General features: G+C 35.3%; 1 protein-coding gene across 1 annotated transcript; it reads right to left on the bottom strand.

Moving 5' to 3' along the window:
* Window positions 1–37: 37 nt before the first annotated feature.
* Epyc (epiphycan) lies at window positions 38–20,837 on the bottom strand. Its single transcript, XM_048349602.1, has 7 exons — window positions 20,740–20,837; window positions 17,859–18,031; window positions 5,044–5,218; window positions 3,621–3,779; window positions 2,599–2,801; window positions 1,470–1,565; window positions 38–208 (listed from the first exon to the last, which is right to left on the bottom strand). The coding sequence occupies exons 2-7, from the start codon at window positions 18,021–18,023 to the stop codon at window positions 38–40; spliced, it is 969 nt and encodes a 322-aa protein (XP_048205559.1). The 5' UTR covers window positions 18,024–18,031; window positions 20,740–20,837.
* Between the last annotated feature and the right edge of the window lie 1,223 nt (window positions 20,838–22,060).

The raw sequence follows: 22,060 nt of genomic DNA, 5'->3' as shown, positions 1-22,060 counted from the left end.
TGAAAGCAAGTTCCATGGTTCCAATCCTTATCTGGAATTATATAAGACTCCCGATAGGCAGACGAGGTAGGCATATATATGCTTGTGGCGTTTTGCTGAGATTGATAGGGTTTCCATCCAATCGAATGTCCTCTAATGCCTTACGAATATAAGTTACATTTTTAGTATTACAAAAGGTATCTTCATGCATCTCCAAAATGTTGTTATTCTAAAAAACATAAAAAAATTATAAGACAAGATATATCATATCCTCAGTATTGACTGTGTGTGACCTATTTTGCTTCAACTCTCTTTTCATTCCTCAATCAAGACTTTGCACCATGTGATTATTACATGCTAATCATATATAAATGAAGGAGCATACAAAAGCATATTCCTGTCTTTACGGGGCTTATAAGTTAGTCATGGGAATATAAAATGAGTATATCAGAAAACCAACTGAATAAAAGAAGTACTTCCAAAAACTCCGAGTAGTATGAAGAAAGGACAGAGGCTGTGAAGTTACTTTAAGAGATAGCAACTGGGCTGAGAATGAAAGACAAGGAGGCAGGGGACTGGGAGAACCAAAAGAAGACTAAAAGAGAGACTCTGAAGTTCAAATCCTCATGAACTGGTAAGGAACACAGCTCTCTTCACATTTACCATTCAAGTTAACTAGGTTGAAGATAAATGAAAGAGGGAGGGAGAAAATATCAGGAATTGCAGTTCCAAACCAGCCTGGGCAGGAAAGTCTATGGGACTCTTTGTCCAATTATCCACCAGAAAACTGGAAGAGTTGCTGTGGATCCAAGTGGAGAACACTAGCCTTGAGAGTGAAAGCTCAGAGGTAGCACCCAGGTCCTGAGTTCAAGTCCCACGAACAACAAAAAATAATGTGTAATGTGAATGAAACTGGATTTCCAACAATATAACATGTAGAATATTTTCAGTATCAACTAAAGCAACTCCAAGTATAGTAACAGTAACTATCACTTCCTTTCCCAAGCTCCTGACAACTATTAGTCTACTTTCTGTTTCTATAGACTTTTCTATTCTCCAGAACTTATATAAATGGAATCATTAAACCACATTGTGACTGAGTTTTGTAATCTACCATCCATGTTTTCAAAATCCAAATATATTATAGTCTGTACCAATATTTCATCTTTTTCTATTGTATTTCTCTTTCATCTTTAATTCTTGTACATGTTTTCCTTATGTGAACCTTTTACTTTTCTTTTTCTTGCATTATGAACCTCTGTGTATCCAAAAGGTGCATTTGATCTTGAAAATATGGAAAGAATGGCTATTACTATAAAATAAGCAAGATCATGCCATGCATGTATAAATATTATGTTATCAGATAGAAGTAATGAAAGCGAAGGAAGCAGAAAATCTGTCCCAGGTATGCAGGTCATATGTCCAGACATCCATCAGTTTGGTGGTGTTTTTCCTGGAGCTTCAGGCTCACCATATGTTTAGAAGCCTACCTGGAGGTGCAGGGCGCGTAGGTTTTCTGGGAGTGGCAGAGGAATGTGGTCCAAGTTGTTATCCGTCAGATAGAGATGGTGGAGTTCATACATGTCCTGTAAGTATTTCAAATGCAGTACTTAATTGAAGCATCTTCTTGCAACTACTTTAAAAAGACTATGTGTCTGTCTAGGCCTTTTTCCTAAGTTTTCTAGATAATGTAACCCAATTTTGGAAAACATTGGCTGTTGTCAAATATTTCTTTATTAAAATGTAGAAAACATGATTTCTCCATCTCTCAGTACGATTTTCTCTGTTTAGCCAAGGAAGTTATTTCCCATGGAGGGCATTCTGCATTTGGATTTGGGTAAGGTACAGAGTTTTCTTTATAGTGTAGAGATTGTTCCTTCACAAAAGACTTACTTACTTAGCAAAGAAAAAGGCAGCATAACAAGACAGGAGAGATTTAGACAACAGTTGGTCTACTGTCCAACCATCCCACAAAACCAGTGACTTGCCACCACCCATGCCTAAAGATTTCATCCTTTCTCCAGCTATGATGACACCTCTATCCCCCACAGGCAGATAACAGTGGCAACATGGCCTATGACTGCCCTTGAACTGAGAGCACTTTGAAATTGTTTAGATAAGGTATATTTAGAAGAGTAGCTCCAATGTTGTAAGATTGTGTGACAAAGTTATTTGGTTACTGGTTTTGTTTATGGCTTTTTTTTTAAGCAAGTACTCCAATACCACACTTACTATCTTCAACAAAACAAAATCATCAAGGTTAACTGAAGCCAACACATCTTATAGGTTAATTTAGAAGCTTTCTGTCCTTGAAACAACACCCATACCTTACTCATTTAATTATCTTTTAACCACATCAATTTTTCTTCTGGAGTAGAGTTTTAGGTAAATCCTATTTGCTGGTTTATATACCTCTAGAATCTCCCTGTCGGTGGGTGTTTGAGCACCCTCAGAAGATTCCAGAATGTAGAATTTTTCAAAAGTATGATGGTGGGATAAGAAGTTTATTTTAGAGGTTAAAAGTTTCATTAAATTAAATCTGCTCAAAGTAATAAAAAGACTTGCAATGGACAGCAAATGAAAGGACAGGATAAAAGACATCTCAAACTTAAAACTTACTTTAAATGCTTCCTGCTTAATCCCTTTCCTTCCAAGTCTATTGTTACTAATATCAATAAATGTCAAAGTGGTTGGCAATTCTGGGAGCTGTCTTATATGGTTATCCCGCAGGACAAGCTCTCGAAGTTGAGGCAGCTTTCGGAATGCATCTTCATCAATCTCAGATATTAAATTGGAAGTCAAATCAATCCTTTTTAAATTGTCTAGAAGGAGAAATGCATAAAATAGCTAAGAACTCTTATTGAGGATTTACTTCTGTAAAATATAAATATAAAAATTTATACATGTTGAAAATAAGAGTAAGTATTGCTCCAATTTTGGACAGCTAGTGAAGTAATTACCTATTTTATAAAAAAATTGTTTGTTCCAAGTTTACTTTGTATTCATATGCTTATAAGAAATCATAGCATGAGCAAATAAATTGGTACATTGTCTTTTAAAAAATTGGTCTTCACTCTTTTCATAAACTTTATCTAGATTGTTTTTCCATTACACATATTTTCCTATGTGAAATATTTGCTAATAGCCAAAGATACAGGCAATAAAAATAAATCTTCAAGTAATTAAAATACTATACAAAAATGCTAACTCACACTCTAAATCGGCAATAACTAAAAAGTCAAAATGTAAGCTTATATTCACCAATCATAACGCCACTAAACTTTCATAGAAGCTTATTCAAAACAGCTAAATCCCAGTTAATATATGACCATTGCATTTTCTTCTGAATGTCATTTGTAACATGTACTAGTATACTAGTATACTAGTATACTAGTACTAGTATACAATTATTTGTGATTTATATTTAGTTGAAAATAGTCCATATAATTGTTTATGATTTATATTCAGTTGAAAAAAGTTTCTTCGTGGCCATTCATTGTTTATTCTTATCACTATCCAAACAAACTCAAATGTTCAAGTAGGAAAATCAATTGATTTATGAGGTATATCCTGTCTCATTATAATCTAAAACACTCAGGGAAGTCAATAAAGAAATAACATCACAATTCTAGCATCCATACTCAGGCTTGCAAAGTCATTCCTGTCGATCTTTTGGATTCTGTTAAAGCGGGAGTAGAAGTAAGCCGTGTTCTTGGGCAATGGAGGGATGGAATCCAGTTCATGATCATCGCAATACACTGTGGTGCTTATGCAAGTACATAGGAGACAGGTGGGAAAGTCTGAGAGGGAAAGGGAAATAATTGTGAGTAATAATTGTGAGTAATAATTGTGAAAAGAGTAATAAATGTGAGTAACAGCATCTTTCTAGAAGTAGTGTGGATAGCAATAGTCAGGAAGATTAAAATCTCTCACCCGGCACATTTCTTATTTTACCATAGATTTAAAAAAATTAGTAAGTATCAAATTGGAATATCTTGATTAAATCTGCCCTGATAACATTCTAAAGATCAACTTTAACTTTTGGAGTGGTTATATCATGGTTGTTGTTTTATAATGATTCAGAACTGTTTTCAAAATGCAATTATGGATGTAACTGTTTTGTTATATAGTTAAAATAGTGCACATAGTATGTTTGTTTAATATATATATATTATATATATATATCATTCAGTTTGATAGAAGGGCCCCACTTGTAGTTGGTGATCAAGAACTAATCATGTGCCTACAAAGGTTTCATTGGCAGCATTAAGTAGGACAATCAGTTACAGGAATGAAAACCATTTTCAAAATGAAAAGGCAGGACACACTTCTTTAAGCAAAAAGCTTAGCTACAGGGACTCAGTCATGAGTTTAAGCCCCAGGACCTGCCTCCACCCCACCCCCAAAAAGAAGAAGACTAGAGATGAAGATATTTTTTCAAAAGGAGTCAAGTTGCAGTAATGCAGAATAAGTAAATTCTAGAGATTTTTTATTGATAAGGAAAGAAAGCCTTTCCAATAAATACACAGTCCAGAATCACAATAGTCCAGCTCTACATCCACCTTGTAAGTTACTCTCTTCAATTAGTTTTCTCATGGATAATGAAAGAAGTCTTATTAACACTCTCATAGGAGGTTGTGATCGATTTAATAGTAGAAGGGCTCAGTATGGTGGGGCATAAGTGGCGCATGTTTAGTCAGTGAAAAATACCATTATCTCCTCACCCTCATCTGTCATCACTTTGTCACTTTGAATGAAGGCATAGATTTCATCTTCCTATTGCAATGCTCATTGTTTTAGAAATCCGAATCACCACCAAGGTTTTGAGTCATATAAACACACAAAGATTTCTACCACATATCATTGAGTCTTTGATTTTCCCCCCATTAGGCCAAAGATAAATAGTTAAAACTGCTTTATATTTGAATGCAAATACATGTATGTAGCTCCTGCTTTAAACTGAGTATATTCTGAATCACACAAGACAACTGTGTGGTTGAAACTTGGCAGCTTTGGGAGATGACCAAGGAGACTCAACTATGATGTATATTTGAGGTGCCTGACCTTCATTGGTGTGTGGGCCTAGAACCCCTGTGAATTCTGGCTCCTGTGGGAAAGAGCCATCGATCATCCTGGGGGTGGATTCCTCATCATCTTCCTCCTCCTGGATCTCCCCCATCTCTGGGCCTAGACGGAGGAGCTCTCTGTTCCCAGATGGCATCACCGTCCCTCTTTCAATCTGAACACAAAAGAAAAATCAATCATCAGATAGTCTTCCCAGCCACTTGCCCGTGTCGGACAGGAATGTGAAGTGTAACTTCTTTGCCACAAGATGTCACTCGTGTTCTTGTGTTCAACAGGCTGTCTGGCCTGCTGGCTTGTGCAAGTGCACAACAGATCTGTGAACTATCAAATGTTGCTTTGGATGAATTGTGTTTCTTAAACCTTAGAAATTTTCTCCTTGTTCTTGACGTTTAACATCCTATATGTTTTTTGTTTCATTTCATAGTGTTTAAACGTTGTAATGATGCAGAGATTTACAAGAATTGAATTATTGTTGTGAATGATTCGGATTAATTCGATACTGCTTCAAAGTAAAACCTCAAAAATGCCCTTCACTCCTAAACTGTCATTCTACTCCCTTGAAGAAAAAGATGGATGAAAAATGATGTGTAGTTTTTTTTTCTTTTCTTTTTTTTTTTTTTTTTTTTTGGCTAGTCCTGGCACTTGGACTCAGGGCCTGAACATTGTCCCTGGCTTCTTTTTGCTCAAGGCTAGCACTCTGCCACTTGAGCCACAGCGCCACTTCCGGTCATTTCCTATATATGTGGTGCTGGGGAATTGAACCCAGGGCTTCATGTATATGAGGCAAGCACTCTTGCCACTAGGCCATATTGCCAGCCTGACGTGTAGTTTCTTTCGTTTTGTTTTGTTTTTCTCATTTCTCATTCCTTCTATGTAAGCATTCTCTTCACCAACAGTTTAGAGTATCCTTTGGTATCTTACCAGAAAGTACCTTTTCTTCTAAAATAATGTATATAGTAACATGAAAACTGAGTGAACTTATTATTTCATGAACTTTTCATGTATTCAAATATTATTTGAATAACAAACTATGTTTAAATTGACCTTTTTGAGTTCTGCCAATAGGAATTTGGGAAATTGCAAAAATACGTTTTCAAGTCATGCTTCTCTCACATTAAGTTTGCTTCTCTGTTTTGAGTTGTACATTTGATGTTATAACTTTTGTTTGTAAGAATACTGTTTGCATTCAGAACAAACCCTCTCTAATATGGACTTCATCTCTGCTTTATTTGCTTACTTTCCAAGAGCAAAACCCACACAGATTGCTTTCTAAGTTACTTAATGTCAAATGATGCATGAACCACCACTACAATCTGTGGGATAGGTAGTTAGACTGGATATTTTCTGACTGTTTTAAATAACTATGTGAGTTTAAAGACACTTATTATTTTATAACATATTTAATAGATTTGAATACATTTGAACACATCACATCAGAAACAAACAAACAAAAATCCTTTCAAAGAAACAACAAACCTAGGAGCTTTATGCATATCCAAATCTATTGGATGGTAAACTCAGTTATGTCTTTGACCTTTACATCATTACATTATAGCCTAATAGGCGAATAACAAACACTCACAAAGCATAATTTTTAATTTTTTTTCATCTAAGATACATTTAAGTCACGGTTTTATGCTCAACTATAAGCATTTTCCTGAAATGATTCAATGGATGCGTGAATACTAACTCCTTTAAAACATTTCAAGAATGAAATCAATAAGAAGGGAAATCATTTTGCATTTGATGCTCTAGAAAGATATGATACAGCCTAGCCAGATCTCTGGCAGAGAAATCTAAGTGAATCTATGGAGAGACATATGAATCTCATCAGAGCAAGGGGTGGGAGCGGCAGAATGAGGCCAATTCAGATGGAATGGATTTGCAGAGAAACCAAAAGGAGGCTCCAGGAAGGGAGGAAATTGAAACAGATGTTTCATGGACTAGAAGCAGCCTAAAGGGAGAAATACATTCCAGAAGCATTGCCTTGAATCTTTAACTTTGTAGGGAAATTTCAGCCCATATTTGCTTTTATAGATAACTGTTTTTCCACTGGTTTGATGTTAAGTTGTAAGATTCTCATTTGTCATCCAATATAATGAGGCAAAATAGCTTTTGGGTTTATCAGAAGCTGTTTTGTTCATGCTTGCTTGCAAATATAATAAGCAACTTTTAAAACCAGGGCAAGAAAAAAGCCTTTTTGATTCAATAAATTTGAAGAAACTATAACTCCATTGTACTGTGCCTGGAGAGACTTTGTATTATAGACACATTTATTCTTACTATTAAGAAGAATTTATTTGGGCTTGTCTTTTCCCTTCTTTTAATCATCTTTAAACTGTCATTTGAACTTGTGAAACATCATATGAAAAATATGATGTCAAGGACTCATGAACACCTGTCTGTCCATGTGGCTGATTTTATGCTCATGCTACGGAAACCTATATTAAATATAAAAAGAGCCATAAAACATCTCTGCCCTCTTTTTCTCAGCTACAATCAAGAACACTCAAATAGAAATGTAATTCAGTTTTTTCCTTCAATTGAGCCTTAATTTATTTTTCCAGTTTGTCTCTATCCTTTTTCATTTCTATCTATCCTTTTCATTAAGTTTCTTATGAATTGACTGTTTATTTTGTGTTTTATGTTTTCCTAAGCTTTAACAACATGAAAAGGTCATTCCTATAGATGATTTTCATCTTGTTCCTTCAAATATATGTATATCATTAGTTAGCGTTAGCAAGACTCATGTTTAACTGCTTTGCAGTAAATTTTATGCCTACTCTTTTCTTTACCTGTCACTAGGACTGTTGCTTATGTCAGGACAGAATATGTCTAAGAGTATATTCAATGTCCACAGAAGAGTGTAGACCAGAACTGACAAGTGCATATCCCAGAGGTAGTGATTAGGAGAGATCTCAGCAAATACCACCCTGGAGAGGTGAGTTCTCAGACTCGCTCAACTGCTCCAACCTTATCAGTTTCCTGACGGTAAAACATTCCTATGGGTTGACTTATTAAGCACATAGTGTCATAGTGTCATAACACTAGAATAACAGGAATGCACATTATTTTGCTGTTTGTTTCTGGAACTTCCCTGGCTACTCTTATATAAGCAGTCATTCAATGATCTTGGTTATTGGGTATAGTACTGAAATATCCTGTTTGCTACATTTGAATGCATTGAAAACTATAAAAGACTTTCTATTTCTAAATTTTAACATTTGTTCATATAAGTCCAAACTTATATAATGAATCACTGTAATTGAAATATAAAAATCAGTTAATATACTTTGCTGGCAGCATAATATCATTACATCATATTTGATATTCACTTGACAGGATCTCTTGTATCAGGGTTACATATTAGGTTGTTTTCAATCTTTCTTTATATGTGGTTATTCATAACTCAAGAAAATTCATTACAGAACAAATAATAACTGATTTAACTTTTATTTAGTCAGACTCTCTAATCTTTGTCTCTTTTGGGATCATGGTGGTTTTTTTTTTCTTTACTCCATTGTCGATTTTCTTCCCTGTTTTGAAAATGGCTACATTCCAGCTTTCGTTGCCAAAAAAGATTTTTCTTCTTCAGTTTTCTCCTAGTTTATTTAATACTGGACTCACAACATCTCCTTCAGCTCTGGGAACTAATGTGTTAGTCATCTAGTTCTAATTGGATGTGTCCAATTATTATAAAGAAGACTTTGGCAGAGGCTGTAGAGCAATATCTAATAGCAGAATCATTATCTTCTCTTTCCCCTTCATGTCCTTGTTCCCCACCTACAGATGCCAGAAGGACAATTTAGAAAATATATTGTAATCTAAAATCAGTAATTTCATGAAGATACAGGAAGGAGGTGGGAGGCAGTCATAGCAACTGAACGCAAATTAGACTGAAAACCATATCTGGAACCATCCATATTTTAGACCTTTATTTTTGATGGAGTAATTTAGTTTGTGGGTGTGGGGTTGTTTTTTTTTTTTTGTAAATCAATCTTTCCCATGTGAGCACAAAACAAACTGTCTCTTCTAATACAGCCTTTAATGAGGCATAACAACAAAAGACTCCAGATAAGTCAACCTTATCAGAAAGGACTGTTTTCCAAGGGATTAAAAAGTATCACAAGTTGTTGACTTTTATGAGTTGTTTTTTTACTAAGACTTTGTTGCAAAATAGAAATCACCCTTCTAATAGGAGAAGATTGTTGAAAAGGGATCCTTCCCACATCAGCCTCTGCTGAGGAGGATTGTGAGCCAGGAAAAATAACAAAAGAAGGCACAAGTAATGGTGAAACCCCAGGAGGTAGACTTCTTGAGTTCCATGGCAGAAAACAATTGCGAAGGCACTGGGCATAGGCTATCCAGCAGTTTGTCACCTGACCACACACACACAATGCAACAGCAAGTACTCAAAACTCTGAACTTAGCATAGTTTGCAAATCAAAGGCTTGGATGTACAGTACAACAAAGAAGCTTCAAATGAGACCTGGTGACTGAAAAAGCCACCATTGTGGAGTTGCACATTGCCCTAGACAGAGAGGCAAGATCTCAAATGTTACTTAGAGAGAAGAGAATTTTTCCAAATGACTCTGAATTTTAGGTTAGACCAAATCAAGTGCAGTGTGTGGTAAACCACTGAACATTTGGCATCTTTCTAGAAGTTTGGCTTTCTAGAAAGAAATAGACTACCTATACATCTGACTAAATCTCTTGTGACAGGCTGTTTTTCATGATGGGACATGCCTATGGAAGAGTTGCTCTAAGATTGATAAAAGATGATATCATTTAACTGCTGGTGAGAGATTGTAGAAATTGTGCTTAAATATATATGTTGTAGGCCAAAGACAATGAAACAGCATTTGGATAGTGTGAGATTAAGATTCTTTTTTCTCCATTTTCTGATTTTACTCAGGTTTTGATGAGCCATGAGTTTCTGGCAACTCTCTCTACTGATTTCTGAGAATAGGCTCTTTCATAAACATAACTATTTGGGGAAGATTCATAATTAGTCTGTCCTTTAAATTTAGTGTTGTGAGGCAAGTAAGACTTTGTTCTCTAAGTGTGTAGGTAACAAAAGACTTGGCACTAAACTCATAAATTTATTGTGCATTGGAAGAAACTGTGCCTGGAAACAGGTACTTGACTAGTAACAGACAAAATAACTCAACTTGAATCAAACATTAAGACTCTATCTAGCCAGGCCCCAGGTGTTTATTATATGTCACATTACATACTTCCACATGAACACTTTCACGACACATTCAACCCATAACCAAACCCCAGAAGGGGTAATCTGATGTATTTAATCTTTCCTCACAAACTTAACTATTGGCGAGGAGTTATTTACAAGTTTATATCATTTTTGTGTTTCCACAGGTGTATCAGAGGACATTCGTTTAGCAATTAATTATATCACAGAACTTTCTTCTTTTCATTGATGTGTTGTGGTACAATTTCATGGAGAACACAGAATCTAGAGTAGAACATCAAATGTCTGATATTGACTTGGATTGAGATAAATTCATCAATGTGTTCTTTTATCTATTTTAGTGTTTCTCTAAGGAAACTCCAAATACTTGGCAATGATCCTTGGCATAGTTCTGGGTCTCAGAATGTTGGGAGCATGTCTGTTCTAAAATAGATTACTGAAAGGAAAACCCATGCTAGGCTTCATGACTAAAACTGATGGCTTGAATAGACATCATTCTATGAGAGGGGACATCCTGCCGAAGGAAAGAGAGAAAGACTACATTGATTAAGGAGTGGGAGAATGAATTGGCCAAGATGTTTCATCTTCCTTTCTGGGGAAATTGCTGACCTGTCAAGAGAACATATTCTGATTTGTCACTGTCCACTCTATGATTCACTAGAATAGTCTCTGTTCTGAGGCATATGGCTGGAGGAATATGGCTTCTGACTCTTTGTGTTTGTGTACTTGTGGACTTTTCTATGGAAGAGCCTAGAGTTGCTTCACACTTAAGACATACCTTAAAGGGAATATTTGAACTATTTTGTCTGAATCTCATTTCTGCTTCACAACTAATCCTGAAATTAGATAAGGCATAAGGGAAAATGTCCAAAGGGGTCCATTAACACTTAATACCATTGCCTTGAAAAATGTCAATATTACAAGTGTCTATCTGAGCTGTAATAGAATACAAGATATATTTTGCTTTCTGTAACTGAATGTTGGCTTCTTAGTGTGCTCCTAACCTTTGTTGCTCCTTTTCTGTCTTCCATAATTAAATTTCATTTGTCTCATGATGTAATAATGTGACTCTTATCTCCGATTAACTACCAGAAAACCAGTAGTGGCAGTGTGGCTTAAAGTGGTAGAGCACTACCCTTGAGTGAAAAAGCTCAAGGATAGTGCCCAGGTCCTGAATTCAAACCCCACAACTGACAAAAAAAAGTGTAATAACTATATCTCATGTTAACTATCAGATTTACAACTAATACCTAATTTGAGAATTTAACGTTACAGCAATAAGTACTTTGTGAATAAACTCATAGACCTACATCCAAATAGGTACCTATAAATCTTACATACATATTTTCTTCATATTTTTATCTTCCAAATTTGTATTAAATTACTTATGTATTAGCCTGCTTTCTGAAAATTTTGAGGGACAGAGGGGCTTGGTCTAATTTATCTGTCCTAATTTCTAATTTTTATCAAAAGACCAAATTTAAACCTGAGATCAATAAAGTTTTGTCTTCATCATAGCATAAATCCCATTTTTTCCATTAAGAAACTGTTATCACCAACAGAAAAACTTCAGGGGCTCATATCTGAATAATTCTATCATAAATGTATTTGTGTTGATGACTTTCTATATTTACTATGCCCCAAGTTCTATATTAATAAGGTAATATATTTAAATGAATTCTCACAACTTTATTATAATAAGAGGCTGAGGCTCAGAGGAATTGTAGTACAGAGTGAATCAACAGTACTTGTAGTAGGTGTGACAGACTGAACCTACATGTTGGGATTCTGACTCTAGAGTATGTGTCACTCAACGCTCTAGTGTGACAAATACATATAGAAGTTGCTGTATGTGTGGGGTACCGACTCTCTCAACCAATTCCTAACCAGAAAGCCGAGACCATCTGCAAATATTGAAACTGTAGATCAGTCCTTCATTTATTTTTAGAAAACCATACGTAAATCAAAATGTCATGTCTAATCATAAGCAAAGGTTTGGGGTAATAGAACTGGGGAAGGGAGAGGGAATACCAAAATCGAGAGACAAAGAACAAAAAGACAAACCATTCAAAAAACAACACTTAGAAACCATTTGGTGTAAACCAACTGCACAACTCTTGGGAGGAGAGAGGAAGGGGGAAGGGGGAGGGGGCAAATGAGGAAGGAGGTAAAAAGTAGAACAAGAAATATACTCATTGCCTTTCATATGAACCTGTAACCCCTCTGTATCACACTTTGACAATAAAAAAAGAAAAAACAACAAAGGTTTGAGGTTATTTGTTAAAAAAAGAAACCAACTATCTCCTAAAATCATTTTCCACCATTGTATAGATAAATCTTGATGTTATTTCTTGTGATTGTTATAACAATTGCCTTCTAGAGGTATTAAAAGGGAAAAAGGTTTTCAGACTGTCTAAGGATGCACTCATATGGGTTTAACATATGGCACCAGACAAGTTAAGCACAATGGAATTTGAACAGAATTCTAGGGCTCAAGTGTATTTTACTCATTATCTAAAGGAGTGCCACTGTGGACATCAGGCAATAAGACTGTATTTTATTCTGTGTTAACCTTGAGGTAGGTGAGGCACAAATGTGTCTGAAAAGATTTCTCAATCCCCACTTTTCTAACAGAGGTGCTTTTAAAAGTTCAGAAGTATTATGTTACTTCTTGTTCCTTTAAGTGCTTTGACAGTTCATACCGAGAACTGGATATTGTGTTGATTATAAATGCTTGAAAATTTTTGTTTGTCTGATTTCTAGTAATTACATTACTTAATGTCAAGGAATAGAAACCTCTATACTATACACAGTTAAAAGAAGTCAAGATTATAGAAAAGCAAAAAAAAAACAAAAACAAAAACAAGGAGGCTTTTCACTACCCTTAATCTTTGTTGGTGTTGAAAGAATGTGGTTTAAATTTTTCTCTACAATTTATTAGCTGAATAACCTTGACAAACATTGCAGCTCCTGGTTATTCTGTGAGTATAGTATTTGTGTTTCCAATATTGTTTAATTGAATATATGTGTGATCTTATAAATAATATGCAATACACGTGAAGAATCATTGGCAAAGACTATCAGAATTTCTTTCTTCAGTGAGTCTCTGATTGTTTGGTGGCTTACCACTTTAATTCCAGAGGTAGAGATTAGGATGATAGTGGTCAGTTGTGGTAAAAAGATAAAGAAACCCCTCAACCAATAAACTGTGTGTGATTCATGCCTCTAATCTCAACTATATGGGAGGCATAATTAGGGGAATTGAAGTCCAGGCCAGGTTCAGGAAAAGCCCCCTCCAACCTAAGAGAAATGGAATATTTGCAACTCCCAAACTAAATATTAGAAACAGAAAACACCAAATACATATGTCCAGCAAAACACCCTTGAATTAAGCCATGCTAAGAAAAAGAAAACTTTTGAAAAGTGTTGTTTTCTGAAAAAACTTTTAGGACAAATAGAGAAATGTTTCCCCAAACAATGTGATATGCAAGCATACATCCCACAAACACATATATACATGTATTTATCTTTTGTCTAGCACTTAAATGAATATTGGAAAATGCCTATCTATATTGCTCTTGGAAGTAACTCAATAGGTTCTTTCTTACAATAATTAGATATCAAAGTCAGTTATCTGTAGTTCACATTACCCACAAAAAATTTCTGGCATCTACATCAACTGAAAACAATATCAAGTTAAAACGATAGTTTGGAAACCATAGAAAGAAACAGGAAGACAATGCAGTCTTTTATTACTCTGTTGGAAGCCATTTTCAGTTATGAGAAGATAGTATCATTATGACTATGATTGCTGTTTATTATTAAGTAAGGTACTTAACTGTACTGCCTTAATATATTCATCTACTCAATGAAATAACAGTAGCATTTGATAATTTTGTTGTAACAACCAAACGAGTTAATATGTAATGTGGCTAAAACTAACTTAGCTTAAGTTAGCTGTTGTGCATCAGAAATTAAGAGGTTCATATTTTGATCATGTGGCCTATAATCCATTACTTATCCTACCTTTAAATTAAAAAGAACCCAGTAGAAACTTCATTTGATGTCATTCCCATGTGTCTTATTCACTTGGTAATATACAGAACTATGATTGGAAAGCTAGATATAAAACCTTTTAACCTGGAATGCTATCAGAAATCTTATAAATAAAGCAGTATACTATTACTGCATGGAAATATCCAAACAAAAATAGTTTACTAGCTTTCTTCCAGCCACTAAGAAGTCAATGGGACTTAATTGTGATCCCAACATTGAGTCTGTGAAGGTGTTTGGCTTATTGGCCTGGAAAATTGCTAGACTCACAATGCCAAACATGTAGTAGCACATTTCAAGTTCGGCTGTCACAGCAATGTTTGTTACTGTATGTTGTATTTATTTTCTCTTGCTGCTTAACCATGTTATTGTGACCTTAGTATATTAGAACTAAAAAATCAGATGAATTGCCTTTTATTCTGCAGTGAATTTGGAATGCAAGACCTCATGTTGGGTAGGTAAGTGTTCTACTACTTGAGCCACAGCCTGGGTAGCACTGTTGTTGCTTTTGTTTGTTTTTAGATAGAGCTCCTGTGTATTTGTTAGGCAATGGGTCATAGTTCTCCATCATTAGCTAGAGTAGACTTGTGTTTGCCCCAAGGTTTGTTTTGTTTTGCTTAAACAAGGTCACACTTAGGTCTTATTTTGACTGCTCTCATACCATGATCTTTAAGTCCCTTCCTCCTGAATAGATAGAATTACAGATGTGCATCACACTGCCTGGCCATGTTGCTAGGTTTTTAACTCATAATTTTCTGTGGTTAAAAAAATCCAGGGCTGAAATGGGGCCCAGTGGTTCACACCTGTCATTCTAGCTACTCAGAAGGCTGAGATCTGAGGATCACAGTTCAAAGACAGCCCAAGCAGAAAAGTCCATAAGACTCTATCTCCAGTAAATTACTCAGAAAAAGCCAGAAGTGGCAATGTGCCGTGGTTCAAGTGGTTGGGTACTAACTGTGAGCACAAAGAGGCTCAGGGATACTGCCTAGGCTCTGAGTTCAAGCCCAGGATCATTGCATACCACACACACACAAACACACACACACACACACACACACACACACCACACACACACACACAGTGAAGACAGAGCTGTGGTGTCATATAGAACTCCATGTTCCTTGCTTGTGGAGGACTGAAGTTCCTCTGTGGTGGCTGACTATTAGTTTCTAGAATCTAGACGTCTCTTGTGTTGCTTACTCCACAGAAGTTCTTTTTTTTTTTTTTTTTTTTTTTGGCTAGTCCTGGGGCTTGGACTCAGGGCCTGAGCACTGTCCCTGGCTTCTTCTTGCTCAAGGCTAGCACTCTGCCACTAGAGCCACAGCGCCACTTCTGGCCATTTTCTGTATATGTGGTGCTGGGGAATCGAACCCAGGGCCTCATGTATATGTGGCAAGCACTCTTGCCACTAGGCCATATCCCCAGCCTCCATAGAAGTTCTTATGTGTGGAATTCCTCAAATGATTTAAATGTTGTCCCTTACTCGAGATGTTAATGTAAATGTCTCAATAATTTAGGCCAGTCCCACCATTTAATATCACTTTTAAAAAAATTCACCTGTGCCATAACATATAACCATATTTGAAGAGTGATATCCCAATTTATCCATGATGCTAAATATTAGAAAGGCATGGTCATTTACTCTGTATTCTTTCCCATTTGTAATTTCATAAAAAGATGATGAAAGTATTGTATTGGTTTATATATTTGCTTTTGAAATAATCCTGGAAATGTTTTTAATTACATATAATTTATACTTTAAAATGCATCATTTTTTATCAAAGCATGTGCTTATGTATATTCATATCTATACTCATAACATCTCTTTGAAAACCAGGTTTCTGATGATAAATTCATCATAAAGGAATAATTACTATATTTCAGTCTACCACAGGAAGTTGTTAGTGGTTGTCAGGAGCCCTAGTTTGTTAAGAAATATTTGGGTGGGGCTGGGAATATGGCCTAGTGGCAAGAGCGCTTGCCTCCTACACATGAAGCTCTCGGTTCGATTCCCCAGCACCATATGTATGGAAAACGGCCAGAAGGGGCGCTGTGGCTCAGGTGGTAGAGTGCTAGCCTTGAGCGGGAAGAAGCCAGGGAAGGTGCTCAGGCCCTGAGTCCAGGGCCCAGGACTGGCCAAAAAAAAAAGAAATATTTGGGTGCAAAATTAGTTTGTATGGGGTAAGACCTGAGCCATTTCAGGATACAATGCTATGCCTTACAGGGATTTTGCTACTATAGAATATGAAAATACTGAGGTAACATTCTACATTAAATTATCATTGTATAAATGTTTATCAGCTTAGGTTTCTTGATGGCCAGAAGAACTTCAGTACCTTTTTTGAGAATGTCCAGGGGTTTGCAGGCAATGAGAAGGATCCTGACAGCAAGAAATGAGTTTAAAAATAGTGCAGATAAAGGGCATCTCTTTCATAATTTTGCGTAGGAAAACCTAATAGTTCTTCTATTGTACATTGGGTCTTCTCAAAAGATAAGCTTGCAATTCACTGCTCAACCTTATTCAAAATGTCTGATTTATAGTAATCCTCATTAGATCCTTCATCTAACATATTTCTCTTTGTTTAACATATTTAATTTGGTTTGTAACTATATGCATGTTCTGTGGCATTGAAACTACTTGAAACAAGGAAAAACACTTGCAGAGATGGAGAAGTTGAGGAGAAACTGAGTCAAGGTGATAGAGTGTGACTTGTACAAATTGTTGTAGTAGGAAATATGTTTCACATTTCACAGATTAACAAACAATATTGAATCTTTATACTGTAATTTTCTTGATAAAGATTTAAGTTCTGTATAAGTTGGCTATGTAATTTGTCTAAACATTTTCTTATTCTTTGCAGCCAAAATTAGTTGCTCCAAAATTTTAATCACCTTCTAAAGGCAATGTTATGCTTTTGTTGTTTGTAGTTAAATTTTATCAACAGAGTATATTAATTGGTCCTTAGTATATCAGAGTCTGCTTGATCACTGATCCATGCAAATTACCTTATCTTTTAGTTATATAAAAGTGTGAAATGCCTAAGTTCTGAAATATTGTGTACTCTTACCACATTTACACTACTGCTGGAAAGGCAATCAACCATTCTGATGCAAAGTGCGCCCAAACCATTGTCCTTTCTGTGTTTTTTTCTTTTAATTTACTCTAGTAATATATCTGTACCCCAAACTTTTCTGTTCAATCTACAAGTAGTATTTTTTCCTTTTTTTTTTTGCTAATTGCCTTCTCTTTAAACTTCCCTGTTATAACTGGAAAGAAATTCCTGTATTTTTCCCCCATTTTGATGAAGATATTTGAAGTAAATAAGGCAAACTGGTAGAAACCAAAAACCATCCTTAGCATTAGCTTCTAAAAGATTACTCTGTTCTGGATAAATGGTGATTGTACATCCAGAGACAAAAAAATCTCTCTATTTAGAAATAAGCAAAAACCTATCTCAAATGAGAGCAAGTTTCAATCATCCCTTATTTGATGCTGTTGAAAGTGTAAAGAATGGGTAGAATCCATTACCTTTGCTTGATTAATAGGTATGTTTTCATAATTGTAGAAGTCATCTAGGTCTTCTAGAGTGGCGTCATAGGATTCTGAATCATAGTTGATGGACTCTGGAGTGGGGGCTGTCACAGCAGCATCAAAGATGACAAGTCCTAGAATAAGTCTTGCTAATATCTTCATCTTTCAAACTTTTCTAGTTATAAAATATGAAAATGCATACATATTTAATTGGCAAGAGCTCAGGAATGGCTTGCACCAAATAGGCATAATACATCAATGTCAACATCAAGGAACTCAAGCTGGTAACTCTCTTTTCATGAATAATTTATTAGATGACTTCTGAAGTCACTGGTATGAGGTGTTCAAATAAATTTATATATTCACATTTTTAAAATGGATATATATATATATATATATATATATATATTTTTTTTTTTTTTTTTGGCCAGTCCTGGGCCTTGGACTCAGGGCCTGAGCACTGTCCCTGGCTTCTTCCCGCTCAAGGCTAGCACTCTGCCACTTGAGCCACAGCGCCGCTTCTGGCCGTTTTCTGTATATGTGGTGCTGGGAAATAGAACCTAGGGCCTCGTGTATCCGAGGCAGGCACTCTTGCCACTAGGCTATATCCCCAGCCCAAAATGGATATTTTAATAGCAGTGAAATCTATGCCACATTGGGGAGAAAATGGAAAGAGTGAGATACAGAAAGACTATCATAATCACAAAAGCATTTTCATCATCTAAGGGTCTTCCCACTCCATTAGGATTACGTTCCTTTCACTATCTCTGGAATATATACTTAATGATAAAGGTGGTGATTGTATTATGACGGCTATAACTATTCCACCTTTTAAAGAAGTGGGAACTGGGCTGGGAATATGGACTAGTGGTAAAGTGCTTCCCTGGCATACATGAAGCCCTGGATTCGATTCCTCAGAACCACATATATAGAAAAAGCAGAAGTGGTGCTATGGCTCAAGTGGTAGAGTGCTAGCCGTGAGAAAAGAAGCCAGGGACAGTTCAAGCCCCAGGACTGGCAAAAATAAACCAAAACCAAAATCAAAAAACCTCCACAAAACAAAGAAGTGGATATTGAGACAGAGTTCACTAGTAATATAGCTATATTCCTACCTCTTTCTTATACTTTCAAGATTAAGGATTTTTCTAAAACAAAATAAGCAAGTTTTGTTCAATCCTTTACTTTGGGTATAGAATATATTTAATATATATGTTACAATATCTGTACTATATATACATTATATATAATGATTTCATGCAAAATTCCCTAAATATAGGAGTAAAATTTAAATTATGTAATCCTCTACTCCTTGGTATTTCATTTTAATTCTTAACAGGAATCAGGAGCACTGAGGTCTAAAAGATTACTCTTTTTCAAGGCTCCCTGAGTAAAGTATTTGCACACATAGGATTATATTGATTCTTTAAACTTTACATAAGTACAATGATTTTTCCCACAGTAACTTCAAGCTCTTGTGTGTTAAATCAAGAGCTTACAGTTTTAGTTGTTCTGTGTGTTTTCCTCGGAATGCATTTTAGTTTGGGAGCAAAATAAACATTTAAGTGGGTATGGCTAAAAACTGTTACCTAGTGATGGTATACTCAAGTGACAAAATATTGTAAATGGTTTTATCAAACATACATTTTAAAAGTTTCTATTTTGGATGTGCTCAAATACTAACACCATTTGTGGTATTAGTATAAAAATGATTTCATTATAACTGCTGCTCTTAAACTTAAATTTATTGGCAGACAAACTGACCTTCAGGAAGTTGAAAGGAAGTCTTTATGAGGCAGATTCAGTCAGAAGGATAGGAAATTCCTCTGAGAATAAGAAGCAGGACAAGGAGCTCTTTTTCCTCTCCTCCTATGCTTTCTTCAAATGCGTTTTAAAAAAATTTACACTGGATAAACTTGGTCTTGATGTCACCTGCCATTTCAGAGATCTTTGCTGGATGGCAGAGCTGTTGTAGGCAATTACTAACCAAGTCAGACTTAATAAAACAGTGTGACTTGCAAATCTTCCATGAACCATTCTTCTATATTCAAGTGGGAGCCATTAACCATGGCCACTAAACCACAACTGTGCTTTCCTTGTACTTTCCTGACAACTTTCATTGTTCAAAGAAATCATGCACTTGCTGAAACCTTATCTTACTTTATAGTCTATAAATGATTGTAAATTTATAACCATTTGATTATAAATAGCTACACCTCAGAGTTACTTGTATTTGGAATAGCTTCTAGAGCTACCAGCAATCAGGTAGTGAAAAAAAAATGTGAAGACTGTCTACTTAAGTGCATTTATTTAAAAATGTATGGAGGAAGGAACTACAACATAACTATTGTGTATCTAGTGGTATATTAGTTGAAAATGTGTTGACCACTTTGCATCATTCTAGAATACATTGAAAACTTAGGCTTATTTAAAACTATTTACAAATTCTAAATTTAGAATCATAGATATATCTATAAATATAATAGACATATTAGAAATAATTAAAATATCAAAATATTATTTCCTCTCCTTGCAATAATATTTCTATTCATATTAATCAGTAGTGTCAGTCTTTTACTGACTAAGTTGTGGTTTATGTCAGGGCTCTTGATTTAAGGCATATATTGGAAACTACTATAGTTTTATTGGCATCTGCTATGACTATTTATGTCAACTCTTTTGCCCTATGTTATTAACTCCTAAGGTAATTCATAATGTTTGCTCTTCCAATATTAATATAAAAATGTCAACAACAAAATCAAACCAATCCTGTAGGATAAAAGTTCAATAAGAGATTATTAAAGCAAGTTAAATTTTTTTAAAGGTTATTTTATAGTGGAGGAAAAAAGTCTCTAATCCAAGAAAAAGCAAGTGTAAAAACTTACCTTTGGCTCCGACTTGGTAGAGTGGCACAACGTGACTGAGAGTGTAGAGCCAGGGGTATTTGTCCCCTGACCAATGGATATGAATCCTGGTCAGTGGGAGGTGGAATTTATAACACTCAGCTTTCTGTTTGGAAAATCTAACCTTCATAAAGGCTTCTCAGTCTCCAAAATCTCCAAATTATTTTATAGCCACCCAACCCTAGTTTTTGAATTTATGTTAACATAGTTATAACTACCAATGTATAACTATCAATTTTTTCTAGTGGAAAATGTTGGCTTTAATATATCTCACCTATAAAAATTTAACTCAAATTCATATCTATAACAAGCTAGCAGAAACATAGTACACACAGCAATATACAGATGGATATTTCACTAGCATTCTAGTAAGAAATAATTTCTGTATATTTTTCATGTCTTCAACTTGTTTCTTCATTTTTATTAATATTAACTGAAATCTAATAAATGTTGCAAAAGCCTTACCTGTTTAGCTTTGTGTAAGTAATATTAAAAAAGATATCTAAACTATTTTAATTTCTGGAATGCTTTGATAGCAGAGAACAATGAAACTTTTGTCTGAAAATTTGAAAAGAAAAGGGCTTATTTCTAGAAAGAATGCATAAATACAATTTAAGTGTTTGAGGTGGAGGGGTGGCAGTTTAAGTGTTCTGGGACTGGTGTGGGGGGTCTCTTTTTACTCTTATCAGAGCCAAACAAATCAAATTACCTAAGAGGAAAAGTTTTCCCCCAAATGCAAGCTTTGTTTTAGGCTCCTAATACCTGGTGTGATTTGTGAAAGAAACCAAGTAGGTAAAGATATGGGGAGAAAAACTATGTATATTACATTCCCATCTCTTACTTTCACAAATGTAAAGGTCCTAGAGAAAAAAGAAAACTAGCTTGCATCTCATATTCTGATATATTTTACATGAATCTAGGATTCTTGTTTTTATGCATTAAGACTCTTTCCTTCATGACTGAAGTGAATGACTATACTGAATTTGAAGTTAAGTTTGGTTTGGGGCCAACTGATTGGAGAGGAATCCTATCTTTAGGCTTCTTTTATTCCACTTTCTAGTCTTTGTCCATCTAGTCTATCCAGGGCATTATCATTCATTATCTCCACCAAACTGTCTTGTTTGCAAATGACTTGTTTTCAGTACGTATTATTTTTCTTGGAATCAATTTTATTTGGAATGGGAACAGTGATAATGGATACAGCGGGACACCTACTAAGATCATTCAAAAAGCATAGAGGCTGTCTTGAAATCACAGATTTCTTCCCAGCATTCTTAATGTCTATGTCACTGTAATTGA

The sequence above is a fragment of the Perognathus longimembris genome, chromosome 1 (genome assembly GCF_023159225.1).
Source record: "Perognathus longimembris pacificus isolate PPM17 chromosome 1, ASM2315922v1, whole genome shotgun sequence".
NCBI classification, from domain to species: Eukaryota; Metazoa; Chordata; class Mammalia; order Rodentia; family Heteromyidae; genus Perognathus; species Perognathus longimembris.
Note: the sequence above shows the minus strand (reverse complement) of the source record. Positions and strands in the feature narration are given on the sequence as shown.